The sequence below is a fragment of the Eleginops maclovinus genome, chromosome 24, assembly GCF_036324505.1.
Source record: "Eleginops maclovinus isolate JMC-PN-2008 ecotype Puerto Natales chromosome 24, JC_Emac_rtc_rv5, whole genome shotgun sequence".
NCBI classification, from domain to species: Eukaryota; Metazoa; Chordata; class Actinopteri; order Perciformes; family Eleginopidae; genus Eleginops; species Eleginops maclovinus.
In genome coordinates this window covers 4,970,119-4,988,158 of record NC_086372.1, presented here as the reverse complement: position 1 = coordinate 4,988,158, position 18,040 = coordinate 4,970,119, and the positions used below count along the sequence as shown (strand labels likewise).

At 44.6% G+C, this 18,040-nt stretch overlaps 1 protein-coding gene across 1 annotated transcript; it reads left to right on the top strand.

Moving 5' to 3' along the window:
• Nucleotides 1-363: 363 nt before the first annotated feature.
• prkx (protein kinase X-linked) lies at nt 364-17,488 on the top strand. The gene is made up of 8 exons (XM_063878082.1): nt 364-1,027; nt 5,550-5,718; nt 6,336-6,599; nt 8,841-8,960; nt 12,408-12,503; nt 14,514-14,571; nt 15,867-15,944; nt 16,353-17,488. Exons 1-8 carry the CDS (start codon nt 886-888, stop codon nt 16,476-16,478), a joined length of 1,053 nt encoding a protein of 350 aa, XP_063734152.1. The 5' UTR covers nt 364-885; the 3' UTR covers nt 16,479-17,488.
• The last annotated feature ends 552 nt before the right edge of the window (nt 17,489-18,040 follow it).

Sequence of the window (18,040 nt, the reverse complement as noted above, 5' to 3'; positions counted from 1 at the left end):
AGAGCTGTTTTTTTATGACCACACCCTTCATCGCACATGATTGGTTAATATCCCGGTACAGCTTCGTTTTTATTGGTCGCTTTTTGTCAACATGCAGCCACTCTCTTCCAGCTGTCAAGTTACATGTAGTCAAGTTGAAAATACAGGAAGTCAGAGAGTTTAGCACTAAAGTGTAGTTCAGTTCATTTAGTATTTATTTATGAATTAATTATTTTGGTCTACAATACATTCCTCCCTGAAATGAAACAACAACTTTCTCTTTTGGACTTATCCTGACTTAATAAACGTCCCCATGCTGACAAACATCTCTTATTTTGAAAGTCCTGACCGGAAATTATCTAGCCACCGATACTGTATCTCTTCCTGGTTGATGTGGACACCGGAGAGCGGCTGGGTGAGGTCTGTTGTTGTGGCAGAGTAAATAATGGAGAAAAGCAGGAAAGTTGAGGCGGTAAAGCCACGGGACTTATCCAGTTAGTTCGGTTTTCAAAACATGTGTTATCTGGGACTTAAAGACATTCATCCCGGAGCTTCCCTCTCATTCCTCCAGTGAGTGTAGCGGTGTTTAGCCCTCTGTTGGCTGTTAGCTGCTAACGCTACATGCCAGTGCAGTGCACCTGTCACCCGCCTCTTTGTCTCACTTATGTCGGTGTATTCAGTTTCTATTGTCTCTTAGTCACCTAGGCTTTCAAACAAACAAGTTGGCTATTAATTCTGCTCAAGTCTTCATTGTGGAAGGCGTCTCTATCCGACAACAAGCCCCACCGCCACAGCTAAACGACCAACAAAGAGGATGAGGAGAGGGTAGGAGACATGAACTGTGAGTGTGTCCCACTGCAAACTTCTCAACCCAAGTAGTCAGCTCGTCTTTGAAAGAAAGAAGAAATGGCGTCCTCCAAAGCAAAGGTGGGAGTCCACAGTGAGACAAACCTACTGAAGGAAAGTAAAAGCAGCAGTTCGGCTGGAGAAGCATCACCACATAACAGGACATACAGCCTGGATGACCTGGAGACCCTCGCCACAGTGGGTGAGTTCCTGCAGTGCACTCAGTACTACATCAATGTATGACATAATACAGGAGTGTGGGTATTGGACCTCAATACTGTAGGTATCAGTATTAAAAATGGTCCAGTAGGTCTGCAACTAATTATAGTATTCATTTAATATTTGATGACTTGGTTTGTTTGGTTTATGCAAGCAAAACCCCAAAATAGATAAGGATTCCTCTCAAAGGTGAGATATTGAAGTTGTTAAATTAGTTAGTTTTATATTGTTTTTCAGCATCAGAATACTTTATCTATCCCAGGGGAAATTGGGTGTTGTGATACTTGCTCCATTGTGGAATAACACCAAATATGAATATCAAATAGAAAACAATTTGTGTACAAACACGGGAGGTTAAAAATGAGACCTGAACATAAAATAAAGATGTTTATAAAGACATAGGAAGTTAAGGTAAAATAAATAAAAACAACAGTGAAAATAAAATAGAATAAAATGGAAGTTTTAATTATAAACAAAAGAGGTACATTTAAAAATGCTCTTATTATTATATAATTATATAAAATAAATCAACCAATTAATTTTTAAAATGTCCTAGTATTGGCAATTATTTTTAATAATAAACTAGCGATGCATAAAAAACAGTTAACATGCTTGTGACCTTTCCTCACATTTGTTTTTCTGTATTTAATTGAAGCTTAGTTTAGTATGATTGTTAACATGTGGAATGCTGTCACTGTGTAAGATATAATATCAAGTTACAGAACAGTGATTACCATTTTTCTGTGCGTGTCTCAAGGTTTTTATTAACTAAACTGTGTTAATCCCAGTAGCTACAACAACCAGTGACATTTAACAACACATCCAACCAACCAATTAGTCCACAAGTCGAGAATCTCGGGTCCTTCTGTGATGAATTCATAATCGTGTACTGATACAGGTCTTTTGTTGATATTGAGATAAACGTGGCAGCTCCTTTTTGATCTAGTTTTGACCTGATGTCATCTGATCTGACATCAGCTGTTTATCAATGTCACCCAGTCACAGCTGACCTACTTTATCTTTGTTGTACATTTAGTTCGTCTGAAGCTGCTGAGGTCTTCAAACTAGAGAAGTAGATGTATTGTGCTTTCATCCAAATACTCAACAACATTTGTCTAAATCAGAGTTTGACAGATTCATTACCAAGACGTCACTTTTCAGAACAGAAACAGCCCAAAGTCATGTTCCATAAGATGTGTGTTCTCCGGCCAGTTCGTGACGAGGCATTCAGGCAACAACCTGCCCTTCAGGAGTTAGTCAGCACCATTTATTAAAGCTATACCAATCACACCTACATCCTGGAATTGCACAACAGCTTCCTCAGGTCCCTCCCTTCGCTGACTCAAGGAGTGACTAAAGGAGAAGCAATCAAGCCCCAGTACAGATGTACCTTCAAAATAAATCTGTCCTTTCACAATAAAAGACCAAAGTCTATGACAGAGAAATGACCAGGTTTCACAGCGGGGTTAAGCATTCAGTCAAAGAGATTGAGTGACGTTGAGCAGGTTGCATTGTGGGAAGTGTAGGATTCATTGTAGGTTTGAATCTATATTTTTCCATAGAAGTTTATAGTTTCATCTTGGTTTGTATATCCTTGCCTCTTGTCCATGTGCGTCTGATTTAAAGTTCTTAAAACTGTTGCTTCTCTAAAGGAATTTTTCAATCTGGACACCGCATAAATGTTATTCCTGAAATATTTGCCCGCACAGATTTGATTTTAGCCCTCTTTCAATGTTTTCTTCTAAATGCACCAGTAGTCAGAGCACTCTTACTTGCTACGAGAGACAGAGCCAAGGGCCATCACTATTTTTGGCACGCTTGAATGACATTCCAGCTCAGGTGTCTCGGAAGTTGCTCTAACACGATACAGTTTGGGCCGTCGAATGTTTTCGACGCTTCAGGTGTTTTGGTCCGGTCTGTTTCACCAATATTTGCAATAGAATTGAGCAAACTGCACCTAAATCCATGCTGTTCATTTCTGTGCCAGCTCATACAAATCAGTATCCATGGACACACAAATAGTTAGCTGAAACTACGTTTGGATTCTCGCTATGCTCCTAAAACTGCTGTGCATTCATCCAAGCATTTCAATGCAAATGAGCCAATTAAGCAAGCTAGATGGAAGTGAATAACTTTGGGATTTTAGGAGTCTTGTTCTGTGTCCACGCCCCAGTCTCAAAGCTGGTTCAGCAGGAAAAATGCCATGTTTGTTTGTCACGGTAAAAAGCCAACCATGATTGTCACAGCATTCCTCAAACCTCTTTCATTAACAGTCGTAGTTTGATTCTGCAGGCAGATTTAACATCCACAGTGAGTTATGATCTCATGGAAGACATGTCGCTCAGTAATGCGCAATAAGCCACATGTGAGCCCGAGCTTACTGCATGTCAGCGAGGTGTGCAGCAGCATCCATCCTGCTGGAAGAGAGCTTATGAGCTGCATGCACACACAAAAAAATCCAATTTGCCAAGCCATTTTGTGTGATGAGAGGGATTTGCGGCCTAAAACAATCAGCTAAAGCTCTTTATCGGCCCTGCTGTTGTTTAATTGTCATTGAAATCACGATGCCGCGGTAGCACTCGGTCAGAGCCAGTGAGTTCATCAGCATACCCCCGAATCCAACATGCCATTTAGGGATCTGGTTAAGTGGAATATGTTGCTCATTAAAGGAGCGTGCGGTGCATTTGTTCCCCTTAGGCTCAGAAACGGAGCAGGTGGAAGAGGAGTGGGGATGACCTAGTTTCATCTGACGGTACATAACTCTGAAATCAGCTGGCCTTTTCATGGTTGAGTCTGATTCCTTCGTCCCTGCCTGTTTTCTGATAGAAAACACCCGAGCAGCAGCCGTATGATACAATATCTGACACTCCATGATGTTTTTCTCTCTTCTGGAGTCACACAATGCAAGCCTTGTGCAGCAGGTGAAAGGTTACACCGATGTAGCACATTGCTGTTGAGACAGGCAGTGGATGGGTGGGGGTGAGGGTGGGGGGGGATACCTGACAGCGCTAAGGTTACATCATCCATCGCTTCCTCTCCTTGTTGTGGAATTTCTTTAGGTTGTTCAGAGGAAACAGTCCCGCCTGCTTTCGGGGAATTAAAGGTCTCGATTGTCAGGTTTTCACGGACCGTCTATACCCCTGACACACACACACACACACACACACACACACACACACACACACACACACACACACACACACACACACTTTAATGTCATTAGGACTGATGTTCCCTATTTGTCAAAGAGTTTTGAACCCACTTTTTTCATTCTTCACTCCACTTCAGTACCTCTTAGCGCCTCATTTTATGGCTTCAGGTAAATTAAATTGCATAAATCGCCCCCTAGCATAACACACTCCTGCAAAATTGCATCGTGGGTACTGTAATCCCTTAAGAAGAGGAATGCAATGCATGAAAAAGATAGATCTCATCAATCTCCTAAAGGGACAGAAACATATCAACATAGTGTACTATACAGAGACAAGAGAATTGGAAATGATGCTAACTCATTTCCGTGTTTCAGGACTTATTCCTGCAACCCGAAATGACCTCCCTATTTGTCCTGAAAGATATTTTATAGAAGAGCAATCTTTTATTGCTTGATAAGTTTGGCATAAAGGAGATATGAGGTAATCGCCTGACAGAACGGGATCCCTGCTGTTTCTCTGGTGCCATGGCAACACCGTACCCTGAAACAAAGCCTGATTGTTGATGAAGCAGAGGAGCGAGACAGCCGGCGTTGCGTTCGGAGTGGATTCACGGGTGACTCAGTGTTACATCACACACTGTCATCAGCCACCTATCAGCTGCTCCTCGTCTTCAGGAGGAAAACAACAACACCACATTGTGCCTTTTCTTACCTGAAGCTCCCTCCCACAGAGAAGGGGATTTTAGTCGCTCCACAAGACACCTTTTAGCAGACAACCTAGTAAAGTAAAGAAAGAGCATGGAGCATGGAGTGGTTGCTCCCCGCTGCAGCAGGGTATCATTTGAGGAGCTGTGATCGTCTCTCAGATCAGAACACACACCGCAGTCAGAGTGAATATTACTGACAGGCTCACAAAGGCATGTCACTGACTACACGACTAGTGCAGACAGACAGACAGAGAGAGACTGAGAGTGAACTCTGATGTGAGGCCCCGGAGGCCCACGCTGCACCGCAAGTGTGTGTTTTAACATGCACGGTTAGGACGGGTAATAGCTGCCTGTCATCAGATTGTTGAGCCCTGTGCCAATATCCATAAAACAGGAAACCAGATAACAATAAATCAACTGTCAATTTCTCGGGAACACCCCAAAGGGAATTTCTTCAAATTTGGCCCTGAGGTCTACGGAAGAGGATTCGGGACAAAAGTGAATTTTATTTAGGTTATTTTAAGTCTCAGAAAGAGTCAAAATTCCAGACATAATCAATGCATGTAGAATAAATAAATAAGCCGTTGTCATGATCTCGCTCCCCTGTGCCTTCTGGATCCTTAATCCCCCCCCCCCCCTCTCCTCAGGCACGGGGACATTTGGCCGAGTGTTCCTGGTGAAGGACAAGCAGAGCCGGGCCTTCTTCGCCCTGAAGCAGATGAAGATCCCCGACGTGATCCGGCTGAAGCAGGAGCAGCACGTCCACAACGAGAAGGAGGTGCTGACGGAGGTCAACCACCCCTTCCTCATCCGCCTGTGAGTCCGCACCACACTGTCACGCAAACACGCCAGCATCCCAAAGTGTTTTTCGAAGCGTAGACCGTTTCAAAAGTGATTTGATGCCATACGGTATGTTCTTCTACTTTCCCACCATCTATCATCCAAATGACCTCAGCCATATCTCTGACATTCTGTACCATTGTTTATTTATCAGCCAGGCACTTATCTGCTGTGTAAGGATCCAAGTAAATACACAGACTACAGTACAGGGATTGATCAGATAGCACATAGTCGAGGCTTCAGAGAACAAACGAAGCACAGGAAGTGCGGAGATAAAATATCAGCGTCGGAGAGACTCTGTAATCGTCTCCGTGGCCAGCAGCCAGCACTTATGGAAAACACCGGAGCACTCTCGTTCTTCGTCAGTGACACCACTCTCTTGTTTTATTCCTCTCAAGTGCCCCTCTATCTGAAATGGTTGTAGCACACTGCTCCAAAGCCCACTGGGGGATAGCAGAGTGTGAGACTGATGCCGCCGCTTATTTTATCTGATTTCTTCAGCTCGCCGGGGACTACTTTAACACTTTTTACCCCGCACAAGTCACCAGAGAAGAAGTGTTTATTAAATAGCCCCTGTTTTGTTCCTCCCTCAGCTTCTGGACCCACCACGACGAGCGCTTCCTCTACATGCTGATGGACTTCGTGCCCGGCGGCGAGCTGTTCAGCTACCTGCGCAGCCGCGGCCGCTTCAGCAACGCCACGGGCCTCTTCTACAGCGCTGAGATCGTGTGCGCCATCGAGTACCTCCACTCCAAAGAGATCGTGTACCGGGACCTGAAGCCCGAGAACATCCTGCTGGACAGCGAAGGACACATCCGCCTCACAGACTTCGGATTCGCTAAGAAGCTCTCTGACAGGTGACAGGAAGTTGACAGTATTAGGAGTGTAATCAAGCTAAGGGACATACAAATCAGTTAATTCATCAATTATTCTCTCCAGCTGAATGAAAAACATGAGCTTTATCCTTTAATTCAGACGTGACAGCACATGTGTGGATATGATGCTGGGTTACAAGCGATTTAATAATGGTTTTCCTGATACAGCAGTCCCTTCTTGTACCCTGCAGTGTGTGTGTGTGTGTAGCTCCTGGTGTGTGATGCTGCACTGACTGTGAGTAGAAAGTGAAATACAAAGCGACTGCGTCTCGGCTCTACTGTACAGTCTGTCTGTGCTGAGCGAGCTGCTCCTCCATGCAGCTGTACAGTGAGGATTTGGTGGAAAAATCACTGATTGAACTTGGAAGAAACCCCTCTTACAGTTGTCTGGAGGTCAGGATTGGAGACCAGAGTGAGGAAGAGGAAGAGGAGGAGGAGGAGACTGAGAGCATTCAGGACAGGAATGTCATCCAACACGTTTTCTGGACCAGTTGGTTTCTCAAAAGCTATTGTCTAGTTGTCAGTAAACCTTTGTTAGGAAATCCAGCATCATATATTTTCTTCTGAGAGAAAAAGGGGAGTCCTCCTAACTCCAAGAAACCAAGGCAGGTCCCCCCCCCCCCTCCCCGACTGATGTCATTTAGTGTGAGATAGAACGGCCTCCTGTTGACCTGTAACAGTTGGAAATGTGCACAGTAGAGGAGAAGAGGAAACAGTACATCTGCACTGGAGAGTTGACCCCCGCTGACATGTAAACACCATGGAGTACGATTACATTTTGCCAGAGCAGATGGGGAGTAGAAAGTGACCCACTTCCAGAAAGGGAGGGCAGCAGCTCTCCCTCACCACCGTGTTCAGGACGGGATGCTGCCACACTGCCCCCTGCTGCAAGACGCCTGAACACACCCCCGCGCTTTAATCCCCCTGACATCACCAGCCTCCCCAGCTCTCCTCCAGGACCAACATCATTTCCATACAAATTACCGTCGCCGTGGCAACTGGCCCAAAGAGGTCATTAGGCAGGTGATATCGGTGACAGACGATGAAAGGCTGGCGCCGGGCCGAATGCTCTTCATCAGAGGACGAGGGGCTGTCAGAGAACACTGTCTCTTCCACCGTGACACACACACACACACAGGCTGCTGCAGACTTATTGCTCACACACAACCTTCACTTATTGTCCATGCTTCCATTCAGACTCTATTCCGCATCCACACACACATATGGGTCATACTGTAGAGATGTTGGATCAGGTGGCATGTGCGGATCACTTTACCCCCCGGGTGTTCTCTTCCCCATGACCCTCTCTATTTACACACTCAGGCTATCAATTTCCAGGACGTGGCTTTTTAACCAAATAGATTTCACTTTATACGCCTAATACCAAGCCAAGTATTTTACATTTGCTTTGGTGTGTACAAAATCACAGTATATACAAATAAAGGATCAAAAATAGAGCAAAAAATATTATAAAAAAACATCTGGATAAATATTTACACAAAAATATAAATGATGCAAAAAAATCAGAAATAATCAAAGTGACAAGAAATTGTGCAGTTTGGGAATTAAAGTTGAGAGCTCTGCAGATTTGAAAAGACATGTATAGTCTTAGGTACATTTTATTGAAACGTTTCAAACATTCAATGGTTTTCCCAACTGTGGAGATCAGTGGGTTGTCTGAAGTGGAAAAATGAAACGATTCATTTTTTAAAAGATTGACAAAATCATTATACGGTGGTTGCTGGAGCTATAAGTGCTCTTCTGTTATTTCATAGTGTATTAACTTGCTGTTTTTGTTTATAATGAATATAATATTCTTGTTATTTATGCGAGTTAAATTTGTTTCTATGCTTTTATTTTGAAGGCATGTTTGGGCACCTGGGTGATTGTGTGTATTGGAGTGGTGGTGGCGGCAGAGCACCAGGAGGCTAATGGTTTTTTACCAGTCGGATTCAAGCTAGCAGGAGAGCCGTAGGAAAGGCTCAAGAAAAGGACTGATTGTAAACTGTGTTCTTTGTTAATGATGCTCGACGGTGACTCTTGGATCGTTTTTCCCTGTGTAAGATTTCTTTAATATATTCTAGGATTTTGGCCGCTACAGTCATTCAAATTAAGACCCAAATTGTAATTGAATTGGAGGAGCTGTACCTTCAGATTTATAAATGAATTAACTTCAGGAATGATTCTTCTACAAAGCTCATGTACCCTTCTGTGTGTGTTCAGGACCTGGACTCTGTGTGGGACTCCGGAGTACCTGGCTCCTGAGGTCATCCAGAGCAAGGGCCATGGCCGGGCGGTGGACTGGTGGGCTCTGGGCATCCTCATCTTTGAGATGCTGGCTGGGTGAGTGCTGCACTGTTCACACACACACCGGGGGGCGCTCTCCTCCACCGGAGCAACTTTAGAAGTACTCTGCTGGGGAAAAGGGTTGGTTTGTGTGGAGGGAAACACACACAGGTGAGACATCCCTGAGCCTCTGAACGCTTTGAGCTTGATGAGCATCTCTCCAGACGATTGCGTAGACACACAGGTTGTGGACACAATAACATGAACACCTGTACACCCATGATGCAATCCACCATAAAAACCCTGCAAGGGAAAGTAGGTGACAGAACAGAGAGGGCTGAGCCCATTATCTCATTAAATCTGTCTCAGTGTGGGGTTCAGTCTTATTGGATACCGCGGAGGTCATGGATGTAGATGAACGTTGGTTTTCAGTAGTCCATTAGGGGAAAAACTCCTCTCTACATGGAGATACGTTGGATCCGTTTGTTGAGCGAGCTTGACGGTGTTAGCTCGTCCGTCCATTTCAATAGATTGTGATCTTACATTTCTCATGATGAAAGGGGGGAGAGAGACATCCTTTTATCTCCTTTTCTCAAGACATGTGGACCAAGCTCTGGCTAACTGACTCTGACTAATGATCAGAGTGATGACGTTTTGCAGTCTTATTTAGTCACTTGTTAGCAACCGCTGTTTTTAGGACACATAAGCTTTAGAAATGGGACGAGGGAACCCAGAAATGCTAAAATGCTAACTCATATTTGGGAGTTAGCATTTCTTTATGTTAGGACTCATTACTATGAAAAAGCGTACAGCTTTACATTCCAAACATGCAGCGTCTTTCTCCCTTTCTGAAAGCTTCTTTACATCCCTGTAGGAAAAGCTCCGTGTCTGTAGAGGTGTGTAAAGAATGTGACCTCCCCCCCATCTTTGATCAGAGCCTGGACGCTGTCTCCGTGCTGTCACATCTCCTCAGACAAAGAGCTCTCTTCATCCCGCAGCATTGTGTAGCTGTCCGTCAGAGGATCCGGATCCAAGAATGTAGCGGCTGCTTCTGAAAAAGTTAGCGGTGGTACATCATCCTCCTCTGGGGTGAAGTGCAAGTTGAAAAAACATTCAGTAGAAGGGTCAGGGCCCCGAGGGGAGGAAGCCACGAGAGAGTAGAAGAAAAAGAATGGCTCTCCCCTCCATAATCCAGCCTGCGGGGCCCGATTTCTGCTTTTAATGGAAACCAATCATCCTGTGGCTGACTCCTCTCTCTAACAATGTGCCTCCCCCAGGCCGGGCTCTGCTTCAGTTCGTAGGGAAGCCCAGGGTTCACTCGGGGTCGCTTGCGTGTTAATTATTGAAAGTCAAAAAGTATTTTAAACAAAATGAATCCCAACTCAATCAAAGCATGTCTATTCCCTGACTTAATTTTCTGGGTTGAGTGCTCCGAAATGAAATTGACCCCCTCCCCTCCTGTCTCTCACTTCTCCTTGTTCCCCGGTCAGTGCTCAGTTCAGTCGAGCGTCGGCCTAATGATTAGAGACGAAGGAACACTGTCACACAGGAGCAGGAACAGTTTGGACTCTTAAACTCTCAGCCTCCTTCTTCTAAACTCTGCGCTCCCTTTCAACATGAATCATCCCTCAGACGGAAACAATATAAAAGTTTAAACCTTGGATAAGTTCCAGGAGACTGCAGTGGTCATAATCTGGTGCAGGAATGAGTCCTAAAACCCCAGAAATGAGTCAGCATTTGAGCTCAGCTGGTCCCTAATCTCCAAATCAATATGTTTTTGGTTTTGGTAAGCTAATGGTGAACGTCTGAAGCTTATATACAAACAGGGGATGTTAACAAGTGGACAAAAGAGTCATGCTGCACATTAGCCGCCTTTAGCTTAGCGATTCTGACGTCTAACTTCCCAGAAATACGTCACCCCTCTAAAAAGCTGTGGAATAAACAAAGCACCCATCATTTTGGTATTCGTTTCCAACAGAAAGCAAACGGGGACACAAACGGGGAAATAAAAGATAATCCCTCTGGAGAATGAATATGATCTGCACACTAAGCCTCTTTTCAGTGCACGAAGCGTTCTCACAATGCTGTCGTGTGGGTATAAGTCACGCCAAGGTCGTTCTGTCTGTACTGAGGGACATCCCTAAAGAATCAGGAGATGGAAAATCCTTCAGAGCCACTAATGAAGCCACTGGAGGAATGTGGGAGGATTCTAATGGCGTTGTATGTGTTGACCAATGAATTAACGACCAATGCGCCGCATGAGATCCGAACATTTGAATCGTACTAATATATAGCTGGAAAACGTATATATGCAAAAACCAAACAGATAATAGCTATAGGTTCCTCAGTGATCCTCATAAGTGTTCTTTGGGGCGACAGTAGCTCAGTGTGTTGGGACCTGATCGCCGGGTTCGAGTCCTGATTGGACCAAGTACTGCTGGGCTTTGCTACTGGTGCTCCATTTAGGGCTGATGTTTGTGATGTAAAGATTCCAACAACTGAGTCAAAATTGAATTTCCTCTTGAGAGATTAAAGTATTCTTCTTCTCTAGCTCTTCTCATTGTTCCTCTTCCTCTTCTCCTGTTTTTCTTCTCCTGTTTCTTCTTCTTCCTCTTCTCCTGTTTCTTCCTCTTCCTCTTCTTCTGTTTCTTCTTCTTCCTCTTCTCCTGTTTCTTCTTCTTCCTCTTCTCCTGTTTCTTCCTCTTCCCATTGTTGTTATTCCCCTTCTGCTTCTCCTGCTACTTCCTCCTCTTCTTCTTCTTCTCATTGTTTTTCTGCTTCTCATTGTTGCCCTTCTTGTACTTCTTTGTCTTCTACCTATTGTTGTTGTCCCTCTTTTCCTTCTTCTTCTGCTTCCTCATCTCTGCTCGCAAAAGCCCTGAAACTTCCCCCCTTTACCTGAAAATGTGCACTGTTTTAATATCAAATTGTTATAGACCTTTCCTATCCACAGAAAGATGGAGTCGTTCTTAAACAAAACGTAGATTTGGCTGCTTGTCTGTAATGTATCGGTCACATGTGACATCATCCACTGCCAACCCATAAATGAAAGTCAGGAACCGGTCCCATTTTGCCACAGTGACCCACATTCCCCCCCTCTGACAGTACTGAGTGGAGCCTGTGGTGAGCAGCCGGCTCCCAGACGCCCCGGCCCACAGTCTCCTGCCTCTGCAGCTTCTCCCTGTGCGGGCGGGCGGCGTGTGACAAACCGGTGCGACTATGCGCCTGTCTGGCCCGTGCGTAATGCGCTCAGAGGCCCGGCACCATTATGTAATTTGTGGGTAATGACTTGTCCAGGCCGGAGCAGAGGAAGAACAGGAGAGCTGGGAAAGCGTTCAGCGGCGTGCAACAAAGACCGCTCTGTCTACAAACTCTAGAAAGTTATCATTGCTCCCCAACACTCTAAATGTTCACCTCCCCACGTGTTCAGAGTGATCCAGATGGAGGGGGGGCTCTTACCTGCTCCTTGCATCACTGTTTGCTGACATGTGTTCCTCTCCTCAGGTACCCACCGTTCTTTGATGACAATCCGTTCGGAATCTACCAGAAGATCCTGGCCGGGAAACTGGAATTCCCTCGCCATCTGGACTTCTATGTCAAGTAAGACACCGGGCCAAGCATGTGTGTGTGGTTTAGACTCATCTGGGGCATAATGTATATTTATTTTCTGTAGCTGCGACGTGGCTGCATCACTTGTTCAGCAACTAGCCTTAAATTATCCGTGGCTATAGAGTAAGACAGCTGTGGTTTAAAGGCTGTATCAGACGCGTCTCCACACAGCCCGGGTACAGTTCTGCTGGAGGAGTGATGACATGATGCTTTTCATTGAGCTAAAAATGACTTAACTGGAATCTGAAACCCCCTCTGAAAAACACAACAAGAACCTGAGCTCGGTGTCCTCAGCTGCAGCTGCAGCCGGAGCTCCACCGGGGCTCGTTCACACCCCCACCTGCCTGTGGGTGGATGTTCATACGTTGTGGCAACTCAGGAAATGATTTCTTTCTACATAGGACCTCTGATGCACCCCCCCCCCTTTTTTTCATATTAGTTTTATTCATAATACATGAAATAATATTCCTAGATGGAGCTGACGGAGCTTCAGGTGGAGCTGCACTCACTAACGCCTCCCCCCGACACCGGCCATTACAGCAACTGGAGGGGGCAGGAATGTGCCAGATTACAGGCTCAGTGTGTGTGTGTGTTTGTGTGTGTGTGTGTGTGTCACTCCATTAGTCCTGACACAGCGGCCCATGTCACACACCCGGGCAGAGCTCACATACCCCCATGTCGAAGGGGCGCTACACCCTTTTTTTACTCCCGGGAAAACCAAACGCAAGCACAGAGCTCATCTCAGCGGAAAATGACCCCGTCAACTTTCAGTATAGACCTCCCAAAATAGGGGGGGGGGGGGGGGGTGGCGTGCATCAGTGACCCTCTATAGGAAAACTATTATTGCCTGCTTTGCCACAGCTCATGCAGGTTGTGGGTTTAAACGCTGCTGTGTCTGACTTGTTGTGGAAGTGTTGACGTTGTGTGACCTCCACCCTGCGCCACCTCACTGTCTTCCATCGCTGAAGCTCGCTGTCTCTCACTTTTGCGCTAGAATTTTAAAAAAAATGCTAACAGCTAATGTCACAGTGCTCTTGAACAAGACCCCTTTGAAAGGGCCTGAGGGTGTGAAGCTCACACGGTATATTAAAGAGCTTTGATGAATAATACAGTCTTTAGAGTATAAATACACCAAGAAAGAAAGCCATATATTTTAATGTCCTTCTAAGGATAACCACACGGTAATTAAATGCTGCAGTAAAGGAGAAATACTGTTAACTAAAGCAGCTAAGAGATATTTATTTGTATCTACTTTTCTTGCGGTGGAACAAGCAGAACACCGTCTGTTATCAGTTGTGTTTTATTTCGCAGACACAGAGCAACATGATCATCCTATTAGATCATCTCTGAGGAGAAGATCTGGGCCCGGATTCAAAAGGATTCGGAGCACACAAAGATGTGACGAAATTCTGAGAAATATGATGATATCCTCTAAGAATTTCTTAAGCCCGATCCTGGGGTAGATTAAAGAGCGCGCCCATGGTGAAAAACTGGCACAGGAAGTAGGACGAATACTCTCCATGATGCTAAATTACAACGACTTTATGAAACGATGCACAGGAATGATGTATCGTCACATTAATGAGTATATTTCTCCGTGACGTATCACCAGGAAGGATTTAGACTGAGGAGTCGCTGATGCCTCTGTATTTACGAGGCTGTCAGCGTCTCATCAGCAGGGAGATACTTTATCTCCGTTCGTCAACAACCCTCGCATTTCGTCAGAACGCTTACACTTTGAGGCCCCCGTGAATCATCTGCAGTCCCCCTCACATGAACGTCTGCACGGGTTTACAGAACCTCAGAAAGTTCCCGTCGGTCCTTCGATTAAAAGATTGTCAAAGGGACACTTAGCCTGCCCTCATGTGCCCGTGCTGAGGAGGCATTCGTCATGTTGACAGAGCAGCGAGAACATGGTGAGAGTCGTTCATTGTGAGGGAGAGGGGAGGAAGACTTTTCTGCTTCACACTCACTGACTGTTTCTTTCCCCCCCAACCCCAGAGACCTCATCAAGAAGTTCCTGGTCATTGACCGAGCCAGACGGCTGGGCAACATGAAGGTTAGTTCCTCTGCAGCTCACATATTTCACAGGAGGAGGGGGGGGATAGGAGCAGAGCAGGGACTGCAGCGCCACATGGTTCACATTAGAAACTGTCCACAGCCAGCAGATATTGTCCGTCCCTTTGTGAAAGCTCGTCTTAGGAACAACTTTTAAAGCTTTGACCAATCAGAGCGGCAGTTTCCGAGCGCACACACTTTTCCCCACAAAATTCCGAGTGTGTGTGCAGTCACTTTGAAATCTGTCCTCAGAGACTGACACCGACACCTTGCTTCAAAATATGAATTCAGTTGACGGTGTATGAGTTACTCTCATTCAGTCCAATATAATCATCAATGTGTGCAGAGTAAAGAATAAACCAAATGTTAGAATACCTCCAAATATAAAAAATGTAGGGTTAAAGATATTTTGGAGTACTAGATTACATTTTAGTACATCTAATATTATACGTTTTGAACACATTGGGTTCAAAACAGATGCTCCTGTAAGAAATACAGTGAAAACAGATATTTAAACCAACATCACGAGTGCACATTGTACTTCGACACATGACGACAATGACTATGTAAACATATTGTGTACATGTGTGGTGTATTGATGAAGATGTGAAAGTTAAAACCAGGTCTTTGCTCGAAATGTACAGCAAATTATTTTAAAAAATGCTATCCAACAAATAATAATAATCTAGAATGTTAACTGTCAATCAAAACAGAGCAGATCATTTGCCGTAGTTACATTTTTCCATTGATCTCTTGTAAAGTAATGTGTGTGTGTCTGCCTCTTGAGCACGCATCCCTGCCGCTGCGATCAGTCTGGAGTACGGCAGCATTTCAATTAGCACCAGTGAGAGGAGCGGCTCTCAATAAAACAAATACTTGTGTAAGCCTGTGATTAACTCCCATAATCCCACACAAGATGATATTGATTTGGAGCTGCCAATATTCTGCTGAGCATTAACCGCACGCTGTCACCGGCGCCGCTCTGACGGCAGCCATCACACACTTTAAATGAAGCTTTCAATTAAAATTGCACGTTAATTAAATGAGGAAAGATGCTCTAAATAATTAAATTTCAATTATTTTTCTTATTTTCACGACTCAACGTTGTCTTTTTTAATTTATTTGAAATGCACTGCTCACATTCAATCTCTCTGTTCATGCACTTCATGATTTATATAATAACTATAGCTATTGTATTAAGTGCAACTCAGGATTTCATTCAGAATGAATTCAATTGTTTTGGCGATAGCGCGAAGACATTGCAACAGCTGTTTAATTAGTATTTATGTTTTGCAGAACGGAGCGGACGATGTGAAGAAACACCGCTGGTTTAAGACCGTGGACTGGGAGGGGGTTCCTGTGAGGAAACTGAAGGTGAGAGCTGCTCTGAGAAACACTCTGTCTGACAGGAAAAGCGTTTCCACTTCTAATACACAAAGTCAAATGTGCAATAAACAGAAAATATTGATAGGAATGTAACTGTTCAAGTAAAATGGGCGAGAGAATCAAATCAAATATGAACATAATAAATGAAAGTAGGGAGGAGTTAAGAGTTACATACAAAGGTAAGAATCAATATGGAAAATGTGTGTATAACCATGCATACGGTGGGATGTATGTATTTATGACACAACCCAGATTATTGCTTGAAATGTGCAGAAATAGTTATGAAAGATTAGGCTTTATTTCAGTTTACTTTTCTGCCATTAATTGAACCATTCAAAGGGAATCGTAGTTCAGCTCCCGATTGGACGGTAATAATCATCCCGTCTGTGTCCGCAGCCTCCCATCGTTCCCAAGGTGTCCCACGAGGGCGACACCTCCAACTTCGACGTGTACCCGGAGGACGAGTGGAAGAAAGACCCCCCCGTGCCTCAGAAGGACCTGGACGTCTTCAAGAACTTCTGACCCCCCACCCCCACACCACCCCTGAGGCCTGGTTAATTTATTGATAGAAAATCACACAGCATATGTAAAGTCTTACAGCCGCTATCATGGAGAGAATCCTTATTTATCAAAGGCGGGGAGGAGGGGGGGGGGGGTCCCATTTAACCTGTAATAACAATATGGCCTCCCTGAAGACAACCTCCTGATGCTGTGTAGAGATGATGATTTGCTTTTTATACTTTATTTATCCGACTCAAGTCGAGCCTTTGCATTTTTTTTTATTTCTCTGAGCCTGCTCATATGCAAAAAGAAAGCGTGGTTTCTCTAAACCAAAAGACTGTTAAAAAAAAAAAGAGGAGAATTTTCAGGTCTTTTTTTACATGTTTTATATGTTTTTAAAACGTCCACGCAGTCACATTTAATGTGACTCGGGACTGGTGCTGTCAGCCGGCCAGTAGTCATGAACGTGCTTTAAGACTTCCTATACTGTATGCGAGTCAGACACTTTATTTGAAGAGGCCTGTAAAAAGGTGCCTTTACATCCCAGGCATGATGAAGCTCACTTGAATTGCGAACGTCACGCCATGTTTTTTTCCCTGCTCTGTTATTTCCCGCGGCGGCTTCAGTCATTAGCACAGCTGTTCCACACATGGACTGTACACTTTCCCATGCCTCCTTCTCTTCTCTATCAGCATCATCATTATCGTTGTTGTCGTGCTTTAAACGCCGAGTCATGCGTGGTACAGACACGTTAACAGTCAGTATTCATCAGCGCTCATCTTTAGCGTGCACGAGCAGGACAATGCTGGCCTTCATTGAGAAAAACGTCATGTGATTCTGTTCGCTGCCATTAAACTCCAAGTGATGATGTGATTTCTGTGCCTCATCCTTCATTTTATAACTACATGAAGCTGACGTGACTCGCATACATTTCAAAACCACAGATTTACGGGAGAGATTTGGGGTTAAATATCTTTCCAAAATACACTTCAAAATGTTGACTTTTGCAATAAATGTTCCAAAACTTGTCATGGGGTGTGTACACTCTGTTTCTCTGCTGTGACTGCTCGGTAATTTCCTGAGAACGACTCATAGATGAGTCAGCATTAATGTCTGAGACACCTTTGGCTTTTTTTTCGTCCTCTGTTGAGGCTCAGATGGTTGATATTAAGAATTGTGGGTGATGACTGCGCTGACATCAGCAAGGTGTCGGTGGTTTCTCCCTGGTTAACCGCCTCCCCAGGAAACCTGCTGACGTGGCGTTTCTCAGCTGTGACCATGTGTTTTCCAACAGAGGTGTGTGTGTGCTGTTTTCATCTGTATCTCTTTACGTCTAATCGTGATTTAATCCAACGCTTTTACATGGATTAGGGTAAACTGCGTGAGCTCTAATTTCTTCCGTCTACCTCTGAAATCCTAATGTATGATGGTTTAAATGTGCTGAGTCTAACGCGGGGTTTTTGTGTTTACAGTGGAACAGTGAGTCACGTGTCTGGCTGTGAGTGATGGCAGACTGATAGTCAGCTAATGAAAGCCTGATGTGCAGGGGGATACTTTCCAGAAGGCCCCTATGACAGGAAATG

Bases quoted from the DNA above. Each gene is read 5' to 3' on its own strand.
- prkx (XM_063878082.1), top strand. From the start codon at position 886: ATGGCGTCCTCCAAAGCAAAGGTGGGAGTCCACAGTGAGACAAACCTA. The intron at 1,028-5,549 runs GTGAGTTCCTGC...CCCTCTCCTCAG, and splicing joins GGAGACCCTCGCCACAGTGG to GCACGGGGACATTTGGCCGA. The intron at 8,961-12,407 runs GTGAGTGCTGCA...TCCTCTCCTCAG, and splicing joins ATCTTTGAGATGCTGGCTGG to GTACCCACCGTTCTTTGATG.